This window comes from the organism of the source record quoted next, unplaced genomic scaffold, assembly GCF_019419815.1.
Source record: "Pyrus x bretschneideri cultivar Hongxiangsu unplaced genomic scaffold, Pyrus_bretschneideri_v1 Contig49, whole genome shotgun sequence".
Taxonomy (NCBI): domain Eukaryota; kingdom Viridiplantae; phylum Streptophyta; class Magnoliopsida; order Rosales; family Rosaceae; genus Pyrus; species Pyrus x bretschneideri.
Window position 1 is genome coordinate 1,736,752 of NW_025999786.1, and position 21,446 is coordinate 1,758,197.

Below are 21,446 nucleotides of genomic sequence, written 5' to 3' on the forward strand. Positions count from 1 at the left end.
GAGACTACAAGTCTACAACCCTTCTTTTAAGTGCAGAAGATTTAAACTCCATCTTTTTACTGGTTCTTATTCAAAAATCAAAACTGAAGGTATTGGATAGAGTTGTACATAATTCAGTACAAGCCCACCTGTATGGAGATAGATTCCGTGTGGGCCACCACTACGCGGACTACATCCCAAAGAAGTCGCACAAATTTCCCAGAACCGTAGAATATTATGATCCTCCCTTGCCTTTACCAATTACCGCCTATAAATACAACACTCTCCTCCACTCTCTCCCTCGCTGAAAGAATCAACGCCGCCAGCCACCACCGCCTTAGCAAGCATTGCGCATCAAACTCAGAACACAGAAGGTAAGTATGTCTCTCAGATCTCAGATCCTTTCTTTTACCTCCATTTATTTTGTTTGATTAGATCTTACAAAAGCGTTTTTATTTTATTTGCATATGTTGATCTTTTTCTGCGTTTGTCTATGTCAATTTTGGTTTACCGTGTTCTGGGTGTTTATCAATTGAATTGCTCTAACTCCCAAATATCTTGGAATTCATGTTTATTCAATTGCCTGTGGAATAATCAGATAAGGGTTTTCTTTGATTGCTCTTTGGTTAGCAATAGAGGATCTGGAGGGTAACAAATTGTTGCTGCTAGGAGGATTGTGGGGCTGGCTTTTCAATACACAGTGTTCGAATTTAGAACTTGATTCAGTTTCTTAATTTGGTTTTATATCCTGTTTTGATTAGAATCCTAATTTCATTCTATTTCCGGGGTAGGAAGTAGAAGAAGCCTATTGTACCTTATTAGTATTATTATTCCGAAGGGTCTTTTGGTGCACGGCTATTGAAGTTAGACTCTGTTCGAAAGAGTAAGTGTATAAGTGAATGAAGCCTTCTTTATAGGTGAGAACCTTTGTAATGTTCGAGGTGTACAAAATTCTTAATCAGTTAGAAAATAAATAGAGGAATTTTAACTTGAAATAACTATTTTGGAAGAATTAGACAAGTGATATGAAAATCTATAACTAGTTGTGCATATGTGTGAACAAATACTTGACATACTTTGAAACACTAGAACGCAACAAACAGAAGCAATGGCCATGAGTTTTAGTGCTACATTCCATCATATCATAACTCATGCTTTTGTGAGAGTAACATTATCATATCTTTCTTAGTTACCGTTAACCATATTATTTTGATTTTCCTCTTTCCCTGGCACCAACCTCATTATTGATTAGGTCAGTTTTGATGCATCTATTGGGGCACTTATTGGTCTTTGTTAAACGACCACCGTGATAAGTTCTCTCTCATTTTGTGTTCAACTGGTGCTACTTCAATTTTTTCTCTCTGAGATCATCCAAATTGTTTCTCTTCCCCCAGACACCTCCATATAAACATCCTACTTCTGGCACATTTGTTTTAGGGTATTGTTGGTGGCACTCCGAAAATTTCATTGGGCACTCCTCATAAGTGTATTTTTCTTTCTAAATAAGAAATATAGAACGTTTGGAGTGCACATTGAGATTTTGGGAGTGCGCTTTATGATGTTTTATTTTCTAACTGCCTAGACACATTATTTTCCATATAGCATATGTGTTGGTTTTAATATCGTTTGACCAATTTTTTCTACGGTTTTGGTTTTAAAATGATGAGGCAATGGAAATCAAGGATCGTATTCTTTAATTGCACAATTTTCACCAAAGTTGGAGGGAGAGGGGGTGGGGTGTGTGTGTTGATGTAGATAGGGTGTGTTTTGTGTTTGATTCTGCTTGTGACCAAAAAGTAATTATAGATCATTAAGTTTCAGTTTCCTTAAGAATGCCTTGTGACTTAAAGTTTCTATCACCCCACGCTCATGGCAATCACAGGCCACACTGACCTTATGTCGTCCTGCATCTTTTAATCTCACAGTTGTCAACACTATTAATTGAGTTCCTTCATGTGACATTTAAGCTAAAGCGATAACCTCTTGGTCAACAGTTAGCATTGCTGCAAATGATGAGTTTGATACCTTGGCCCTTTGTGTGGCTTATCGTTGTATCAAAAAGCACTACTAGAAGATAAGAACTGGTTATGTACTGCATTTAATAATAATACTCCAAGTGTTTGTCTAGAGGAGGAACAAAAACAATGTAATTCTATTAAGTTATCATCAAGATTAGAGTCAATGGTATAGGAGCTATGAACTGAACCGTACTGACTTCTTGTGAAGGACAGATATTATTTTCTCTTAGTGTTTCATTTAGCCAGCTAACATTTTCTACTTTGACTGTTTCGTGGTCCTTCAATTATGTTGAACTATTATGCTAGCCCTATTCATGTGCTTCTCTGAGTGTTATATTAAGATTTCGCTATTTCATTTAGTTTACTCCTTGTAGATGCATCAAAGGATGATGATGCTTTTCATTTGTATATTTTTCCCTTGTAATAAATTGAAAGGAATGGGCCTCTGTTGGACCTGCGTTACCTGGACCCTTTACTTCATGCATGCATATTCATGCAACTAAGACATGACTGTAATAAAGGTGTAGTGTAGCTACCAGATGATCCAAATAAGTACGAGATTTTAAGAAATGAACAAATATCATACATGGTCATGTACGCACATTCAATGTTCATAACTGAGTTCATATAACAAGCTTGGCCTTTAGATTCAAAATTAATGTTTTGAAAGAGAAATCAAAGTGCAAGGCGTATGACTGTTGAAACTTAACTTGATTAACCCTTAGGTGAGGTCTGGCAACATTATGGGTTATGTATTTGTAGTTACCGAGTGAACTTACGGACGTATTTGACCAAACCTTCAGAGTAATAGTTCTAACTTAGTTTTGTTGTGAGTGCTCACACACATAAGATGAGAGAAAATCGGTTAAGATGGTTTGGACATGTGAAACGAAGGCCTACAGGTGCTCTGGTTAGAAGATGTGATTGTGAGACAAAGGCTCAGGGCCAAAGGGGTTGAGGAAGACCTAGGAAGACTTGGAAAGAGACTCTAAGAAAAGACTTGGACTACTTGGATAAAATGGAAGACATGCACAAAATTGAGCGTGTTGGCGTTCTAGGATTCATATAGCCGACCCGATATAGTGGGATAAGGCTTTGTTGTTGTTGCTCACACACATAAAGAAGCATTGTGCTGAATCAATGCGTAGTTTTGACACTCTATTCTACGTTGCTTGTTTGTTACTTTGTGATTGCATGTCCTTACCATAATCTTTACAACATGAGAACAATACTCACCCTTCAAAAGCTTGAGAATACAGCTTTGATCTCTTATACAACTTGCATAATGTGCAGTCCCCAGTTTCTAGTGCTTCGGTTACCTGGTCCTTTGCATTCCTTGGATACAGAATTTACTTGTTCTCTATGACTATAGTAGTTGTAAAAACAGTTTCCATCTTTTCATAAAAAAACATTTTCATTTTTTGCTTCCATCTGTATTCTTCTCTTGTAATTGTGTACTATTTATTAATCTATCATCTAAATGGAATGTGCTAACTTTATGGTTCTATCTTGATGTAAATTGCAGATTTGAACTCTGCAATCGGTGGCAGCTTGCAAATCTAAATATGAGTTTGGCATGCCTTGTGTGCAGTGTAGAAAGTCCGTCACACTCTTTTAGGAGTTACTCTGTCTCGAGCACAGAAAATGATGGAAGATGTTCTGCTATTGCCAACTGCTTAACACGGAGGCCGTCTCTCCCATTGCCAAGACATTCCAACATTGCTTCTTCCAAAGTAACCCCGCAACCAACTCTTTCAAACAGCGGTTCCATACCAGGTACCCCAAGGCTAGTTCGAAGCCGGGCTGTGAGAAGGGATATCGTGAGGGACTGGAACTTTGACGAGGTTGTGATGGGGCATTAAGAGTTTTCCAGTTTGACTGGAGAATAGAAAGCTCTTTCCATGGTATAGTTGTAGGAGACAATCTTGCAGTCTATTTTTGTTAGATATGGCTACATTGAACACAGTTTTCCCTCTAGGAAAGTTTGTCCATTTGTAACCATCGAAAATCGTCGCGTTTGTTTATAATGTCCTTCGCACATCAGTCGTATTGAAAACCATTTAGTTATGAAACTCCAATCAAACATACTAACAAATGATGTGTTTCCGACATGGAAATGTTGGTGATAAAAACCACATGATTTGAGGGATTTCTGTTTTGGACTATACTTCAAAAGAGACCCGAAAGAATGTAAGGTACCAACAGTTTGGACATATTGCAGCTTCAAGGTGGGCCTCTAAAACTAGACGGTTACAATGTTCGGATTATCTTATACTTCGAAGCATTATAGATTTTTTGTTTTTAAATTTTAATTTTTGTGCTTCAGAAGTAAGATTAGTTTTTTAATGGGAGAGAAGGAAAGAAATGAAGGAAAATGCATGTAAGTAAAATACTGGAAGCAAAAGCAACTTAAAATTATGGGCAGGCAAGAAAGCAAAAGCAAAATATCTAAATCGTATTACTTGACCTGATATAAAACTATTTGGTTCTTACTTTTAATTTTTAAAATGATCCAAGTTGGACCCTTCATGTGTAAAAACAAGTCCAAAATTGAATCGTCATTTCTTATGTGTGGGTGACCTAGCCTAGACTATTAAGGGTTGGTGGTCTACAATGAAGCGCGTATTCATAATTTCATATCCATCTAACCCTAAAAAGAAGTAAAACAACGATTGTTGTATTGGCTTTGTTAGACATAATTTTTTTGTATAGAACACATAGAGATCCTTTTATATTGTTGTTTTGTTATAGGACATGACTGAAAACATATCTGTTTGACCCGTAGGAACTAGACCATATCAAACAAATCCAAATGAGTTGATTCCAATAAAAATGCATAATTCAGACTGGCTTAAACTCATTTACCCAAAAAAAAAAAAAAAAAAAAAACAAGGTGAGTCCAGATCCACCAAAAATGGACCTGGCTCGACCCAAGGCCACCCCTAAAACCATTCTTGTTTTTATATTTTGTCTGTGCATTTCTTCTACAGCATTCTACCCCTCTATAGCATTCCTCGTTTCTCCCTTATTTTTTTTCTTCTATATCTAATTCAAAAACTAAAAAGTCATTCAGTACTACGATTTTATGGTATTCTTCTTCACTTAAAAAGTAAGAGGTCTTAGATTCGAATCTTGTGGATGGCAAATTTGATACCAAATTAAATTGTCCATTGCATGGTTTAACCGAATTCCCTCTCATTCTAGTAGAAAAATATCGATGTACTCCAGAAAAAAAAAAAATTTCAAAAACTGAAAAGTATTAGCTGCAAACAAAATTATGATCAAACAAGTCATAAATTGCGTGATACCGCACGTGCCCGGACGATAGTAGCATTGAGGCTAGCATTCAACCGCTAAATTGAGCCAGCCACGCGCCACGCGCCACCGAGGTTAGTATAGTCCAACAGCAAATTCAAAAGGAAGCTTCGGAAGTTCAGGATAAAATAATAATACGATATAATAGTCCTGGGATCCTCCAAAACATGCAATTATGGGCTCTAGCTGTAACGCAGATGTGCCTCGGTGAACATGTCCCCATAACGCGCTTAATTTAGATTCCGGATCCTCGACGGATCCACTTTGTGAAGATCTCGAAAATTTATGGATCGTATTCGTTAATCGTATATCGTACGGTTAGAAATCATTTTAAATATTTTTATTTAAAAATAAACATAAAAGTACTTGACAAAAACTGACTGCACGATGTACGATAAACTGACACGATTCACAAATCTTTAGGATCCTCATCAAAATGATTCGGAGAGGATCCTGTTGTCTTAATTTATACCAATTATTCAACAAACTTTACAAAACTAATACTTTTAAGTATAAATAAACAGGGTTTAGGTTTATTCTTCACTTGTAAGTGAAAGATTTTAAGTTTGATTCTCATCAGAGGCGATTTTTTTTTTTTTTGAACAAATGATATTATCTACACCAAAGGAGAGGGGGTAGGCTTAGCCTCACAATGAGCTAGCAATAATGTGGTTCAAATTTGCTTTTAACGAGAATCGAACCTAAAACCTCTCATTTACAAGTGAAGAGGAATACCACTAGTCGCCAAAGACGAATTTGAACAATATTATTGGTAATCCATTGTAAGGCTTTGCCCACTCTTCCACCTTTTTAGAATAGACAATATCGAGAGAACATTCATGAAAAAGACTTGAGTTAAATTTATTTTAACAAAAAAAATCATGCTATAACTTTATTTAATAAAAAAAAACTTAAATTTTAATGAAAAGCCCTTAAACTTTAATAAAAAGGACAAAAAAAACCCTAAATTTTAATGAAAAATACATAATTTTAATATTAAAAAAAAACTGACGCGTAGGAAGCGCGTGTTGTCACACATACTGTTTATGAAACATACTATATTGTTTATAAAATTTAACGGTATTACATTGTTTATGAAATTTACTACATTGTTTGTGAAACTTACTACACTATTTATAAAACTTAACGGTATTACATTGTTTATGAAATTTAACGGTACTATGTTATTCATGAAATTTACTAGATTGTTTATAAAACTTAACGGTGTTACATTGTTTATGGAACTTAACGGTACTACATTGCTTATGAAACTTAATTGGGCACTCATGTTTATATTTTATGTTTTTTTGTCCTTATCATGAAATAAAATTATTAGATGATTTTTGGTTAAAATGCAAAATTTTAAAATCATTTTCATTAAGTTTTTATTGTTAAAAAGATTAAGATCAATTTAAAATGACAATAAAAATTGAAAGATTTTAGATGCTTAATCTAATAAACAACATAAAAAATGCCTGTGTGTCTAAGTGCGGGTTTGATTTTCATCGATTTCCTTATGCGACCAAACCAAAGATAGAGAAGGAAAGCAAAAGGCATGGCACTGAAGGGCACCGCCACAACGACACCTTCTTCCTCCGTATGCTCTGTTCCCACTCTCTTCTTCGCATTCACTCTCCTCTGCGCTCTTTCTCTTTCTCTCTTCTTCCTCTCCAATCCTTCTCCTTCTTCCTCTCCTTCTCCTTCTTGCTCGTCTTTCATTTCCCTAAACGCCCCTCTCTCTCCCCATAATTCCCTCAAAGTCTACCTAGCAGACCTCCCCAGATCCCTCAACTATGGCCTCCTCGAAAAGTACTGGGCTTCCGGCCCCGATTCCCGCCTCCAAACGGACACCGACCACCAAATCCCAGACGCCCATTTGCCCAAAAACCTTGAATTCCCACCCTATCCAGATAATCCATTGATCAAACAGTACAGCGCCGAGTACTGGATTTTGGGGGACCTGATGACCCCCCAGGAGCACAGAACTGGGTCGTTTGCCACCAGGGTTCTCGATGCCGACGAAGCCGACGTTGTTTTCGTGCCCTTCTTCGCGACCTTGAGCGCAGAATTGCAGCTGGCTACGGCTAAAGGGGTGTTTAGGAAGAAGGCTGGGAATGAGGACTATGAGAGGCAGAGGCAAGTGATGGACTTTGTGAAGAACACTCAGGCTTGGAAAAGGTCAGGTGGAAGAGACCATGTGTTTGTGCTTACAGGTATGTTGGGTTTTTATTTAATTTTGTTTTTTTGGGATTTAATTGGTGTTATTTTAAATTCGATTTGTGCTAATGCTTATTGAGTAATTTCTGGGATTGTTCACTGGATTTGATGATTAGGTGGTGGCTTTGATGTGATTACTGTGATTATTTATGTGGGTCTGTAGATTTAAATGTGTTCTAGTATTTGCAATGAATCCATCTGCATTCTCCATTTGATCCTTGGAATTTAGAAAGTTTGGTCCTTTTATTAAGCTGTTGTGACTTTTGAAGTTTTATTTTCTTGGATACCATTTGATCAGTTGGAGCAAACTGGGAGCCCCATTAAAATGTTGGAGCACAATGTAAATGTAGTATGTGCTATAGCAGCTTATGATTTAGTCTCTGGGTTTGTAGGTTGTGTTAAAACTTGAAGCATTTTTGGCAGACCCAGTGGCAATGTGGCACCTTCGAGCAGAGATTGCCCCGGCGGTTCTTCTAGTTGTGGATTTTGGAGGGTGGTACAGACTCGAATCGAAGTCATCAAATGGCAACTCATCAGATGTGATTCAGCACACACAGGTGTCACTACTCAAAGATGTCATTGTGCCCTACACCCATCTACTTCCTCGATTGCAACTGACAGAAAACAAGAAGCGTCATACTCTACTTTATTTCAAAGGAGCTAAACATAGGCACCGGGTCAGTACGCAAGATTTGAATCTTACTTCTCCCATTGTATCTGACACATGATATGATTTTCATTGCCTTTATTTTTTGATTGCTCGTAATTTATCACATTGTAAATTGCACTTTCTTCTCCGGTTTCATCATTGAACTGACGTTGTTTAAACTGCAATTAGTCTTAAAATAGTTTGTTTAAACTGCATTGCATACATCTCATGTCATTCATTGCATGGGTTGTTGTTGTAAAGTTGAACAATCATTATAATTACTTCATATGAAAAGGGATACTACGTTTGTGACGTAATCCAGGTTTGGTATAAACCTAATTTATGTTTGTTGTGTAATTATGTTTGTAACATAACTGAGTTTGCTGATAACAGGGGGGCTTAGTTCGAGAAAAATTGTGGGACTTGTTGGTTAATGAGCCCGATGTTATCATGGAAGAAGGCTTCCCTAACGCCACTGGGAGGGAGCAGTCCTTAAAAGGGATGAGAACTTCAGAGTTTTGCTTGCATCCAGCTGGGGACACTCCCACTTCATGTCGGCTGTTTGATGCAATTCAAAGTCTCTGTATACCCGTTATTGTCAGTGACAACATAGAACTTCCTTTTGAAGGAATGGTAGATTATTCCGAGTTTTCAGTTTTTGTGGCAGTTGATGATGCATTGAAAACGAACTGGATTGTGAGCCATCTTAGGACCTTTACTAGAGAGCAGAGGACTAGATTTCGTCAGAAAATGGCACAGTTTCAGCCCATGTTTGAGTATGACAATGGTCATTCTGGTGGCATAGGGCCAATTCCTCCCGACGGTGCAGTGAACCACATGTGGAAAAAGGTTCATCAAAAGTTGCCAATGATTAAGGAATCAATCGTTCGTGAAAGGAGAAAACCTCCCGGTGTTTCAGTTCCACGCCGTTGCCACTGTACGTGACTTTTACAGGCCTATACTTATACGTAGTTGTATCTCTTGTTGTGCAATAGCTTTTGTCATAACTTTTTCATTTTATTCTTTGTGAGAACGGTAAATTGGTTACAAATTTATTCACACACAAATTATATTCCTTTCGTTCCCTGTTAAGCTGCCTTTACTTTTATAAAGTTTGTCAACATCTAGGGTACTAAAAAAGTATCCCTCAGCAGCAAGAAAGGTAGCCAATTCCCCTTCTCTTAGAAGGAAACAACACAAACAAAACACTAACTACAAACCCTACCACAAGAGGAAGACTGTTGGTCACCCTCCTAGGCATTGCCGGATAATAACAACCCACAACATCATTATGCGACGCTGCAAACGTTAGAAACGCGATTGCCGAAAGCGATGCATGGAAGAGATCAGCCCATCTCAACCTATAATCGGCGGGCATGATTGGCCTTTTCTGGCCGCCATTGAAAGTCCATATTCCCCGAAATGTGGCCACTCCGTAGTATAACCTGCCAGTCGCTGTTTTGAAGCTATCGGTGAATGTAAAGAAAATGCAGGATGCTGCTGAAAGAGCGATGAGGAAATCCATCAGCCAGCGGTTGAAAGGGGTGCATACGCCGTCGTTGGTGAAGAGAGGAGTGAAAATGGTGAAGGCAAGAATGGGGGCTGTGGGCAGGAGAGCATTGAGACGTACAGTGCCACTTAGTATTGCATTCATAGCAAACATGAACTTGGATTCGTTATGTTGATCGTCATCATGTTCTTCGGTGCTTTCAATGAGGTCTTGGATGATGGAGTTGTTTTCCATCGTTTCTCAAGGAGGCAATTTAGATGGAAGGGAGTTTATAACAACTGCCCTGCAGAAAGGGAGGATTCTTTGTTCAAGTGAGGGAGACAAGCAATTCTCTGTTTGTTAAGTATTGAATTTCTTGTTGGAAGGTTTTCTTCGTCGACTCCGTTTGGAACTGCTTCTCTAAAAAGCATTTTTGCTCAGAATCACTTTCAATAAAAGTGTTTTTATTTGGAGTACATCGAAAATTTTAAGATAAATTCAAGTGCTTTGCTGTATTAAGGAAATACACAGTATATGCTTATTCCAAAAAGCACTTCAACGGCTCTTTTTTTTTTTTTTCAACCCAAAAGCACTTGCCAAGCATTATCATAAGCACTTTTGATGAAATAAAAGTGCTTTTAAATATATTAGCGCAAAAATACTTTTAGTTACTGTATTAAAAAAAGTTGTTAGTGTTTATGAGTTGTAAAAGCATTTTCAAATGTTTTTTTTTCTTTCTAAACAAGTACCTACTTAAAACACAAACGAGACTCTCTCTCTAAAATTTCTTGTTCTCTCTCCCTCTTCTCTCCCTCGCCAAGGTTTTTACCCACAAACTCTTCCCAGCCGCCAGCCCCACCTCTAAATTGGGGTTGGTGGCAACCCTTTTTAGCAACTCTCGGCTTTCCTTACATTTTTTTTGTTTTGTTGTGCTTATGATCCTTGTCTGGTGGTTCTGTATATGAGCTCAGCCTCTGTTTCCTTGAGTTCTATCTCAGTTTCTTTGGGCTCTGTCTCAGTTTCTCTGGGGCTTTGTCTCAGTTTAGGACGATTCTCGTCTCAGGTTCGGGATTCATGCTTTCTTCCACTCCAATGATTGTTCCTAGTCGCGAGTTACCATCCACCAGCCTTAGCCACTCGACTCATCTTGTGTTTCCTCCATGGATCTCATTGGGAGACATGCTTTGGATTGGGTGGCTCTTAAAATGATTTTAGCACTACTTGGTAAGATTATAGGAGCGCTCACAACGCAGGTGGTTTTCCACCTCCAATTTCCGTTTCATCCAATTGGTTTGTCAGGTCTTCTTCTCAATGGCGGCGGCTTCGCGATGTGGTTTGGCTGCTTGGGTGGTGGTGGCCAGCCCCTCTTAAATGCGATCCCAGCAAAAGTTCTTTGGATGCTCGTAGATTGAGTAGATTAGTGAGTGCACAAAGAAGTCACCAACTAACCATGCACAACTAGATATCCAAAATTGACCAACACCCATATTTTATTGGATTAGCAATTTAGCAGTACGTAAAGACCAAAACAAGCCCAAATATAATCTACTTAATATACCAAATACAGGGTTTTAACCAAATTAGCTTCAAGCCGAACTGAAGAAAAGCCGAAAGAAAAAGAAAACGGAAAACACAAAAACAAAACTCGAGTAAGAGCAATAAATTGTGTAAGATTTTTCATTAGCTTGTATTTTGCGCACTTCAGGCACCGGAAATCCGCGAGTAGCATTTACAGATGTACTAGAAACAATGTTGTCAACGACAATAATGGCTACGATTCACTGATTCCAATTTACTCACAGCTTTTCGTCCACTGCAACTCTATACCTCCTAAATAGGCCTTCCAAAAAAAAAAAATTATACTTCTAGCTGAATATTGTGGTCTGAAACTATCCCCAGAAATTTGCCAAAAATCACACAATAACAGGGCAGAACCGGACGATGAACTATTTACAGTAATAGCAGCATTGATATATGTCGATGGAAAAAAGAAAAATGATGATACCAGATAAAAGGCTGGCTTAGGCTGACTAACTGTTTAATCCGCCTTTCCTATGGGATTTTGAATCAGAACAATCATCATTTCCAACAGCACATTGGTGACAAGGGTCAGAGGATTCTGGTGAGCACCAATCATCAGGGACGCTCAAGAAATGCTCAGACATGAACTTTCTGAATCTCCTCTTGTACTCTTTTGGAGAGATGACAGTCGGCAAGACATTTTTTGGCACAAGTGAAGACTTCACCCATGTCTCTAGTTGCTTGTCCCATGTATACTGCCTAAGATAATCAATAATGCCACATACAAGCTCACGGCGTTCAGTATCTACTCCCACAAGCAATGAATAATCCATGACATTGATTGACTGAAAATTTAAGAACAAAACCATATCAGTTTATTGGCAGAGGTTATCATAGAACGGAAGATACCCCTTCTAGATAGGGTAGGACCAGTAATATCCTCTGCCGTTATTAAAGGAATTTCATAAGATCTGGAACTACATACAAATGGAGTGAAATATGTGCAACTCACATTGAGGAAAGTCGTGTCATTCCACACAGCCCGCTGCAATATACGCTTTGCTTTGTTACTAACATACAGTGGGGATGAGTTCATGTCATTGACGAAGTTCTGATCCAAAAGAACATCTCCCGAACCATCAGTAGCAGAATTGAATCGAGCATGTAGAGCACCTTTCAGATCATACTGGCGAGTGATGTTCCGACCAAAGGTAAGATTCTCCATGACCATCAGATCATGCCTCATCTCTTTCCCACTCTTTGTCTGTCTCACAATCACCTACAAAGAAAAATTTTAGTATGCAGAAAGAAACAATCCGCCAATGGAAAGAAAATCAAATGCTACAAACCTGATAAATCCCAAGAACTTTCGCAAGGCATGTTTGATTCCCATTGTCAAAAGAAAGCTTTACGTGCTTGAAATACTCATCAGAAAACTTCATAAACGACTCAAATTCTGTCTTCTTGATTTCTTTAATTATCAACCTGTCATCAAGTGTTTTGGCAAAAAAGGATTTGCTCTTCCCACCTTTAGCATCCCAGTTTCTGCAACGGCTAAGGGAAGCAATATAATCAACTTCAGATTGGAAGCATCGATTGCGGAGATCACGAAATTGATTGGCATATGGACATATTACAGTATATTTATCCTTGCCAAGTGATTTTGAAACTCCTAGAGGGACTACTGGGTTGACAGTTCCGGGCGGAACCAGAGAATCCAACAAATTCAACCCATCAAAACGGGAGAAGCGCGACTCATCTGAAGAAATGCTTGCCATATTATGGACAGAGTCTAAATCTAATGAACCATTTGAAGACCAATGCAGGGTAGTATTAGTGGGAAGTCGAGTCAGACCGTGTAAATGCTCAAATGTTCTCGCAGCAACTCCACTCTCTCCCTTGCTATCGTCAGCAAGAACCTCTGTTTGTAAAGGTAGATCTTTCAATATGGCCAGTGCACAAGCAATCATACTCGACAGTTCTCCTTCATAGTCTGACACAATATGATTATCAGTTCCAAGAGGAATGTGCAGCATTTTCCCTTCTTCCGTGATCAGCTGATACGCTGTGGGTAAATGCTCTGCAGTATAGCTACTAATTGTTTCAAACTTTGAAAAGAACACTCTCTGTAGATCTCTCACACCAACTTGACGAATTTCGGAGAACGGTGCCCAAAACCAGTCATGTGAACCTTCCAAGTCGAATGATTGTGAACGGTAATAAGTACCTTTCATTGATAGATTTGAATCAGAAAAAGCACCACAATCCACATTTTCTGCTAGCTGATCATTCTCACAATGATCATAGCTGGATCCATTTCTCAGATTGGACCCCTGCCTGTCCAACCGTTTTGGGGTTGAACCATCCACATTCGGTGTTTTGAAAGCCTCAGCCAAATCAGACACATCAACTGGATCAGCTCCATTAGATTCTTGAACAGGACCTTCAATTGGAATGTCTTCTATTGGAGATCCATCAGTTTCTGCAGCTGTATCCAATTTGACTTCTAAATTGATACCAATATCTGAATCAACTTTTTCTGGCTCTACCTTCTCAGAAGCTCTAGAATGGATCATCATAGGATCTAGTGACAGTAATGAATGCAAGCGCCGTTCCCAAATGCATGCTTCAAGGAGCAGTTCCCACAGTACTCTGTTCAAGCTAAGTAGTTTGTAGGCAGCCTGGTCCGAGTTCTCAGTCTTGGTAACAGCATTCTTGAGCACTACCTGTTTTTGTAATTAGGATCCGGTGAAAAGGATAAAAAGCAAATTTCCTACAATTGAATTTACTACTGAGAACAAACAAAATTCGGGAACTATAGATTTATAAGCAGACAAAGCTCACATCCTTCATAACATCATTCTTAAATGTTTAAAAAGGAAATCTTAAAAGTTCAGTTTAAAACAAATAACAAAATGAATTCAATGCATCTGAAAAGTAATAATTTTTTAAAAGGACAACAAATCTGTACAAGAATGTCATACTACATACAAATGAGAAGATCCAGACCAAATGTCCGAACACAAACAAATTAGGCAATTATTATGGAAATAATAAAGAACACTCGAGCAATACAACCTTTTTCACTGATCACAAAAACCACTACAGAAGTATGGGCAATGTTAGCAACATACTGTAACAAATGCATTCACATTCAAACAAAGACTACCAAGCAATCCTTTCTGCAATACAACATTAACAAAGCCTTTATGCAATACATGCCACAAAATTAACAGGACAAAAAAATGTATAGAGAAAGGTGACCTCGAACTCAGATTTTTCTTGCTTTAGCATCTCTTCGATGTCAGAGAATTCTTTAAATGAGCCTCGAAGTTTCAAAGTCAACCCATCAAACTGAGATCTCATCTTCTCTAAAGAGTTTGCAACCTCTTTGAACAAGTAAATCAATTTCATGTACACCTGGATTGAAACAAAAAGGTCACATCCAGTGCAAGGAAATAGGAAAAGGTTAGGTAAGAGAAGGCTAATGTTTCTGCCATAGGCATATGACATAATGATGAATCATCAGAAATCAAAGAAGTACGCAAAAATCAGAAAATAAATATACATTCTGAGTTTCTTTCATAAGCCAGTCTTGTCTAATTGAACTGCTGAATGGAAGCTTCAGAGGAGGCACAGAAACAGTATAAGTCGTGACAGGGGAATACTTGAACAGAGCAACCATAGGGCCTAATCTGCAGAGCGTCCAAAAATAACATAATAAGGATAAAAAATAAAAAATAAAAGGTGTACAGTTGCTTGCTTGCAGACTTAATATAAAAGTAGATGCACCAAAATATACTAACAGATCCAATCCAAAAGAATATGCAACTTTTTTTCCCATGATTTTATTCTAAAAATTAAAATAACCATAAAAACAGAATGTAGCACAGCATCAAAATGCTTTTTAACCTAGGAAATGTCTTCCCATGCACCAGATAAGTGCCAAACGCGACCTCCCATAGTGCATAATCCTAAGTAAATTTCCCCTTGTAATTGAATGGAAATACACTTTAAGTAACTGCTGATATAAGCCAAAAGTACCACTAGATGAGAGTGAATAAATTTATACCCAAAGAAGTAGAGAAAGTCCTGCAAAGAATGGCCGCAGCTAGAAAATAAATTAGACAAAGATGGGTTCGAGAAATTGAGCTCCAGGAAATTTCCAAATGATAGACAACGTGCAGAAGTGGAAATCAATACTCTTTTTGTACACTTTGAGATTCCATTCCTAGATTTACATTTACCACATCGACTCCACATCCAAAGTTTCCCTTCTGCTTCACCAGGCAAATGCACTTCTCCAGGGAGCCGTTTAACTCGGATAGTAAGCTGCTTGTTACGATGTGCATAATGGTAGAAGTGAGCTTCTGGAAGTTCACCGCATGATGTACACTGGCTTTGCTGCAGGATACAAGTTTCATTCAGTCCCATCTTCAAAAATGCTTTTTTTTTTTTAAGTATGAAAAAAAAAATCAAATCCTTAATGTAAAGGAACTGATAGTCAGTACTTGAATGACTGAAAACAGTAGGTACAGTATTTAATAAAACTCAAAATAACAGCCTTCAGCAGATAACACTGAAACATTCCAGAAAACATATATACATAATGGGTTAGGATCCGGCGACACACCTCTATGACACATTTTTTGTGGGGCCCACTCTGTAATGTATTCAATGATCCAACCATCTATCTTTTATGTCTTACCTCAAAGATCATGACTACTAAAAAGCACCCAAATCTGAAACACATGACCATTGGATTAAATTTAGTGTTCTTTGTAGAACTGTGTTCGTTCATCCTCTTCACCACAAATGAATGTCTTAATGGTTTTGGATTTGTCCAATTTTTGCAAGGATGATCAATGAATGATGAATTGAAATATAAACGGTTCAGATCCTTGAAAAAAGTTACATGGGAGCCACAAAAACATGTGTCAAAATGTGTGTCCCCGGATCCTAACCCATACATAATAACAAATTGGACCTAACCATTTACGACATACTATGCAACAAGTAAATGTCAATAAAATGCCTAAAGTTAGAGATACGTGCAACCTGGTTGAGTAAATTATCTTGAAGAAACTTTCCGATGGGGATATCGAAATTCTTGTAGAACATGATATGAGAAAAATGGCTCTGCTCACAAACAGTGCCTCTTAAAGCATTTTGGCTAGACATCAAAACCAAAATACTCTGAGAATCCAACACATGGCTGATTTGGTTCTTACTTTTCATTTGATCTTCACTATTTCCACCATTTTCTTTCACCTCAAGAGAAGCTTCGGAGCATGTAAATGAAGTCTGATTATGCCCATGAAGCGATCTCTCTTCATGGAAACTACCTTTATCTTCAACATCACAATGATCAGTTGCCTCAGGAGTTGTACAAGCAGAAACAGATCTTGTGATCGGGTCATTCAGTTCTCTTCCACTGAATCCAAAGTATGAAGAAAGAGACTGATAAGAAGAAGATGCTTGAGGAAAATTCTCCCTTATGACTTTCCTTAATGATGCTGAAATGGACGAGAAGCCAGGAAGTACAGCAGGGTTGTAAGATGCATCGGAAGTGGAACGGCCTTCAATTTCCAAGGTAGAATCGTGGGAACATCCTTCATTAAATCCATTGGAACTGGGAATATCAACTGTATCAGACCCAGTTTCAGCATTAGTCTCTGTATTCTGATGAACACATGCGTTAATAGATCCTAAATTAAAGGTTTCTTTATCAGTGGACAAATCAGTTTCTACATCAGCAAATGGAAGTGTAGAGAACATTGCTCTCTGGTCAACAAGGAAAGCAGTCTCATGAATTAAATGATACGCCAGAATAACTGCACACTGCACTACACACTTGACCTTCTTCAATTCATCACTCTGTGCTCCTTTCAACAAAATCTGTAGGGTCAATTCAAGCACAGTTATTCATATGAGATGCTAAGCAGTCTACAAAAGTTTTCATTCTCTTATCAAATTTGACAAAATGCTTATCATATGATTGCTAGTGTCAGATCACAAAAGAATGTTCAAGAAGTCTGATGAAAAAAGAGTGGTCTGAACCTAGGCAGTTCAAATTTAAAGTTATGACTCAAAAAAAATGATGGCAAAAGGAGGCACATTGACTGAATTAAAGAAGTTGTAGGGCTCTGAAATTGTAGATTAAAAAAGGCATATTGACTCTGATTAAATATAACTTGAGATGAGATAAATATTTTCTGGAAATACAGCAGCTCCTTCTTTGAGCAGCAGTTCTCAGTATGGCACTATTTTTAATAATAAGTGTGAAAAAATAAGATGCAATTATTTAAGTTAAGCTCAAGCTATTTGAACGTAAATGTTACAGAACGAACAATGCAACATGTAAGAATCAAATATTATACGGAAAATTCATATTCAAAAGGACTCTGGAGTGTCTTTAAAGTATTCAGCACTGGAACATGTGTGTATAGATCATGCAAATATCAGACTAAAATGGGGTGGATTATTCACTAACCGTACAGCCAAGGCGTGTAGGACAGCCCTCAATAAACATTAATGTTTTACTTGGGACCTTTCCTCCACCTCCAGCATGTTCCTCTTTAAATTTTTCAATGTGAAAAGAGTCGCACTTTTTTAGCTTTTCGCTCGTCATTGTATCTGATGACAAAATTGGTGATCCAGTACAACGAGCAACTCTCTCTAGGCGATGGAGCTTCATGTCAAAGATCAGTGTCATTCCTTTGTCAAGAATAGACTCTTGAATATCACGAGAAACAGTTTTTTCCACTAAAATCACATCTGGATGGCACAGTTCTAACATTTCGATGACAAACTTCAGATAACCTTTTTCCTGTTAGCAAGAAAATATGAGAACATGTAATTGTTTACTGCCCTGATATAATGACTGAATTATTATCCAGTTACCTGTTCCATTGAATCAAAGGATGACAATCCACTTGAAGACTGACCAAGTACTCCCTTGATTAGCAACAACCTTGGGTTCTTGTACTTGGTCGACATATGCTTGTGTGCAGCATGCTTTTTGAAGACCAAACCTTTCACTAGTTGACTGCAGTGGCATACACAAATTTAGGTTTTCATCTTCCCAGATGACAAGTATTCTCAGAATATGCCAACTAAAATTAATAGTGAGGTGATTATTACACTGTTGAATTGCATCTCAAAAGTCTTAAAAATCGATAAAATGAAACAATAGAAATTTTGGGTGGTGATTCTAAGCAACCAACCAGGCAAGCATTCCCTATATTAAAAAATACATCTAATGAGTTAGAAGGCAAAAATTTAATTATCTTTTTCAGGAATTCCATAATGGAAAGGAGCAACAAGCTGCTACATTTTTTATTTATTCAAGGAGAAATAATTTATTTATTTATTTATAAAGATTATAAGTTGTAGTTGTAGATGAAGTCGAAATAACTGACTCTTCAGCCTCATATAACTTTGAGAGAAAAAAAAAAAAAAAAAAAGAAGCTCAGGTTGCATTTAAAAATTTAGCAACAACAATTTTCTGAAGAAAAAAATCCGAAACATGCAGCCATGATGCTTTCAATGAATATAAAGACATCGACAAAGATAAAAATATCTAAATTTAAAAAAAAAAAAAAAGATGAAGATAATTAACAGTTAAAAACTGAAACGTAAAAGAAAACCAGTTGTTTATTACTGTCACCTTTGGCTGCGAACACCAGTTGCGATGCATTTTACTTTCACGTAGCCATCTGGATCCATTGCTTTACCAACAACAGCATCAGGTTTTAAAAATGAAGCAGCTTCCCATGACAAAGAAGCAATAATGTCCACCCAACTTTCACCACCCTCCCCCAATGATGCAACACCCACGGATTTAAGTAGCTGACTGATCAGGGCTTTAAACTTTCCATTAATCACTGCTTCCATTGCTCTTTGTTTTTCCTCTTTAAACCTATAAATCCCACTTCCTTCATCTCTATAATGACTCAAAGAACTTGGTTTACCCCATTTCATGCCATCACCACATTCCTCTTCGTCATCATCATTGAAAGCAACACTACCCTCCATGTCATCCTCTGGATCATCAGGTTCAGGGGGTTCCCATATCTCAGCATTCGTATCATCTTCGAAAGAATTTGAGTTCTCAGTTCCATCACTATATGAACCAATGTTTGCATTAACATTACCTTTTGCTTCATGGTCATCACTTGTCTGCATAATCTGAACATCTCTTACTGTATACACATCACTGCCACAACTACTTTCACTCAGGTTGATTTGCCTCTGTTTTTTTGATCTATCAATTCCATTTACTGGATGTCCAATGCTTGAGTGTTGTAATCTCCCATTAGACCGACAAATGAGATCCTCTTGAGAACTGCCTGTCATGTTTTCCTCTTGAATACCCCTAAAGGAAATTAAAGTAAAATATTGGTAATGCAAAGTACTTAGGAAAGATTACTGTAACCAGAAACAAATTTTAAAAGGAGGGTACATACCTATTGCATGAGCTCACATCAACAGAAAACTCACCTAACAGAACAGAAGTTAAAAGAAATTATGAAACACATCAGCATAGACTAAACTTCTGTTATTTTAAGAAAGCCAAAATGTATCATACAAAATTGTACACTTACTGCAGCTAGATACACAACTGTCACTGCGTGACAAGGAAGTTGCTGGACTGATCATTGGCATTGTATATAAAATTGCATTACCCTGCTTGATAGATTCTCGCTCCTGTTTCTCTGCACAAAATTTGCAATACTTATTGGGGCCTCCTGTACCTAATGGTAATGATTTCAAATTCTCCTGTTTGATCTTCTTTTCCTTGGACTGTGTCAATTCTGCACCACAGTAGTGACACATACTGCACACCCAATTCCAAAAGGAAACCGAAAACAGACTTCTAATTAGTCACCTATTTGGTTCAAACAAAATTAATAGGAAAAATTAAACAATAATACAAGGAAAAACAGGAAAACCAGTTACCAATCGTATCTTCACTGGTTGAAAATCTATGTTTAACAGCCTGCTAACAGTCTAAACGCTTTAAAGATTGACCATTAAAAGTTTAAGAAACCGGGATTCTTTTATGGTTATCTGATATTTCTAAACACGAATTCTAGTTACGAGGATCAATACAAATCGATTCATAATCAGATTATACTACAACAAAACAAGGTGATGGACATGCTCATATACTTACATCACCCAGTGAAAAAAAAGAGAAGAAGGTTGAACAACCAGTCCAAATAAACCAAGTCAAGATTAAAATTTGGTCATCAAATAACCACATGGTACTAAATAAAATGAATATTCAAACGGAAAACGCACAAATCTTCCTAAATATTTTTACATTAAACCGAAACCAAAAATTGGGTTTGTTTTTGTTAAAAAAAAAAATTACAAATAAAAGATGCAAAAATAAATCAATAAAAAGAAGCAACAAGTGAAGATATATACCCAATTCTTGAATGAATTCCAGCCTGCACCAAGAGAACAGATTATGAACAAATCATATGAAAAAAACTGATTCAGAAAAATTGATAAGCAAAATTCAGAGAAAAGCCCCACAAACCCACCAAAGAATTTGAAGTGAAAAAAGTGATCCACTAAATAAAATCATCAATCAAAATCTCATGTTTCCAAAATTAAAATCACCAAGATATTCGACAACTGGACAAGATTATTACACATACAAAATAAAGAAATAAACTATTTATTAATAATAAAAAATAAAAAAAAAACCTACCATTTTCAGCGCTCAAATAATTAAACAAGAAAAAAAAAACTGAAGGAATAAATTGATTACTTACTGTTAAAGCAATCGGAAGGAACAAAGATGGCTGTCTGCTGCGACATCCATGCGATCCCAGACTCCAGAGTATAATACTATTAGGCGTGTATTTGAAAAGTAAGCAAAGAATTGTAGAAGGGAGAGAAGAAGTTGGTGGTGGTGGTGGTGGTGGTGAGAGTCCACACAGAGAGTCTGTCAGACGCGGAGAAGAGAGACTCGGACTAGAGTCGTATAATTTGGAGACAGGGAATAGGGGGGATTGTCAAAGAACGGATGAATTCAAGGAGAAAGAAAAGAAATGGAAGGAAATTAATTGAATTTCATACAAGTGGGGTCCATGCAAAAGTGTTTACTAGCTGTAAAAGAATTCTTTTTTTCTTTTCCGAGTTTTATTACAAAAAGGATTCTCCATCGTTCATATATAATAAGCAAAAATATGATATCACCGTCTAGTGGTATTTATTTATGAATGTAAGTAAATGGTATCAT

General features: G+C 37.3%; 4 protein-coding genes across 7 annotated transcripts; 2 read left to right on the forward strand and 2 right to left on the reverse strand.

Annotated features, from left to right (window-relative positions):
• The first annotated feature begins 177 nt into the window (after positions 1–177).
• On the forward strand, positions 178–4,108 carry LOC103931341. Its single transcript, XM_009340797.3, has 2 exons — positions 178–353; positions 3,523–4,108. Exons 1-2 carry the CDS (start codon positions 217–219, stop codon positions 3,857–3,859), a joined length of 474 nt encoding a protein of 157 aa, XP_009339072.2. The 5' UTR covers positions 178–216; the 3' UTR covers positions 3,860–4,108.
• Positions 4,109–6,799: 2,691 nt separating this feature from the next.
• LOC103931340 (probable arabinosyltransferase ARAD1) lies at positions 6,800–9,254 on the forward strand. The gene is made up of 3 exons (XM_009340796.3): positions 6,800–7,525; positions 7,953–8,206; positions 8,572–9,254. The coding sequence occupies exons 1-3, from the start codon at positions 6,868–6,870 to the stop codon at positions 9,121–9,123; spliced, it is 1,464 nt and encodes a 487-aa protein (XP_009339071.2). The 5' UTR covers positions 6,800–6,867; the 3' UTR covers positions 9,124–9,254.
• Positions 9,255–9,325: 71 nt separating this feature from the next.
• On the reverse strand, positions 9,326–9,922 carry LOC103931959 (protein DMP5-like). Its single transcript, XM_009341489.2, has one exon. It carries the CDS (start codon positions 9,920–9,922, stop codon positions 9,326–9,328), a length of 597 nt encoding a protein of 198 aa, XP_009339764.2.
• A 1,395-nt stretch (positions 9,923–11,317) lies between these two features.
• Positions 11,318–21,210, reverse strand: LOC103931939 (putative 1-phosphatidylinositol-3-phosphate 5-kinase FAB1D). 4 transcript variants are annotated; one of them, XM_009341468.3, is made up of 14 exons: positions 20,977–21,210; positions 20,624–20,646; positions 19,795–20,027; positions 19,657–19,690; positions 18,858–19,565; positions 18,092–18,236; positions 17,682–18,017; positions 16,247–17,086; positions 15,261–15,592; positions 14,757–14,883; positions 14,453–14,608; positions 12,538–13,914; positions 12,201–12,467; positions 11,318–12,033 (listed from the first exon to the last, which is right to left on the reverse strand). In XM_009341468.3, the coding sequence occupies exons 3-14, from the start codon at positions 20,024–20,026 to the stop codon at positions 11,698–11,700; spliced, it is 4,890 nt and encodes a 1,629-aa protein (XP_009339743.2). In that variant the 5' UTR covers position 20,027; positions 20,624–20,646; positions 20,977–21,210; the 3' UTR covers positions 11,318–11,697. The 4 variants fall into 4 exon arrangements, with proteins under 4 accessions (XP_009339743.2, XP_048424755.1, XP_009339742.2 ...); XM_048568798.1 differs by lacking the exon at positions 20,624–20,646 and having other exon boundaries at positions 19,795–20,078; XM_009341467.3 differs by lacking the exon at positions 20,624–20,646 and having other exon boundaries at positions 20,977–21,209.
• Between the last annotated feature and the right edge of the window lie 236 nt (positions 21,211–21,446).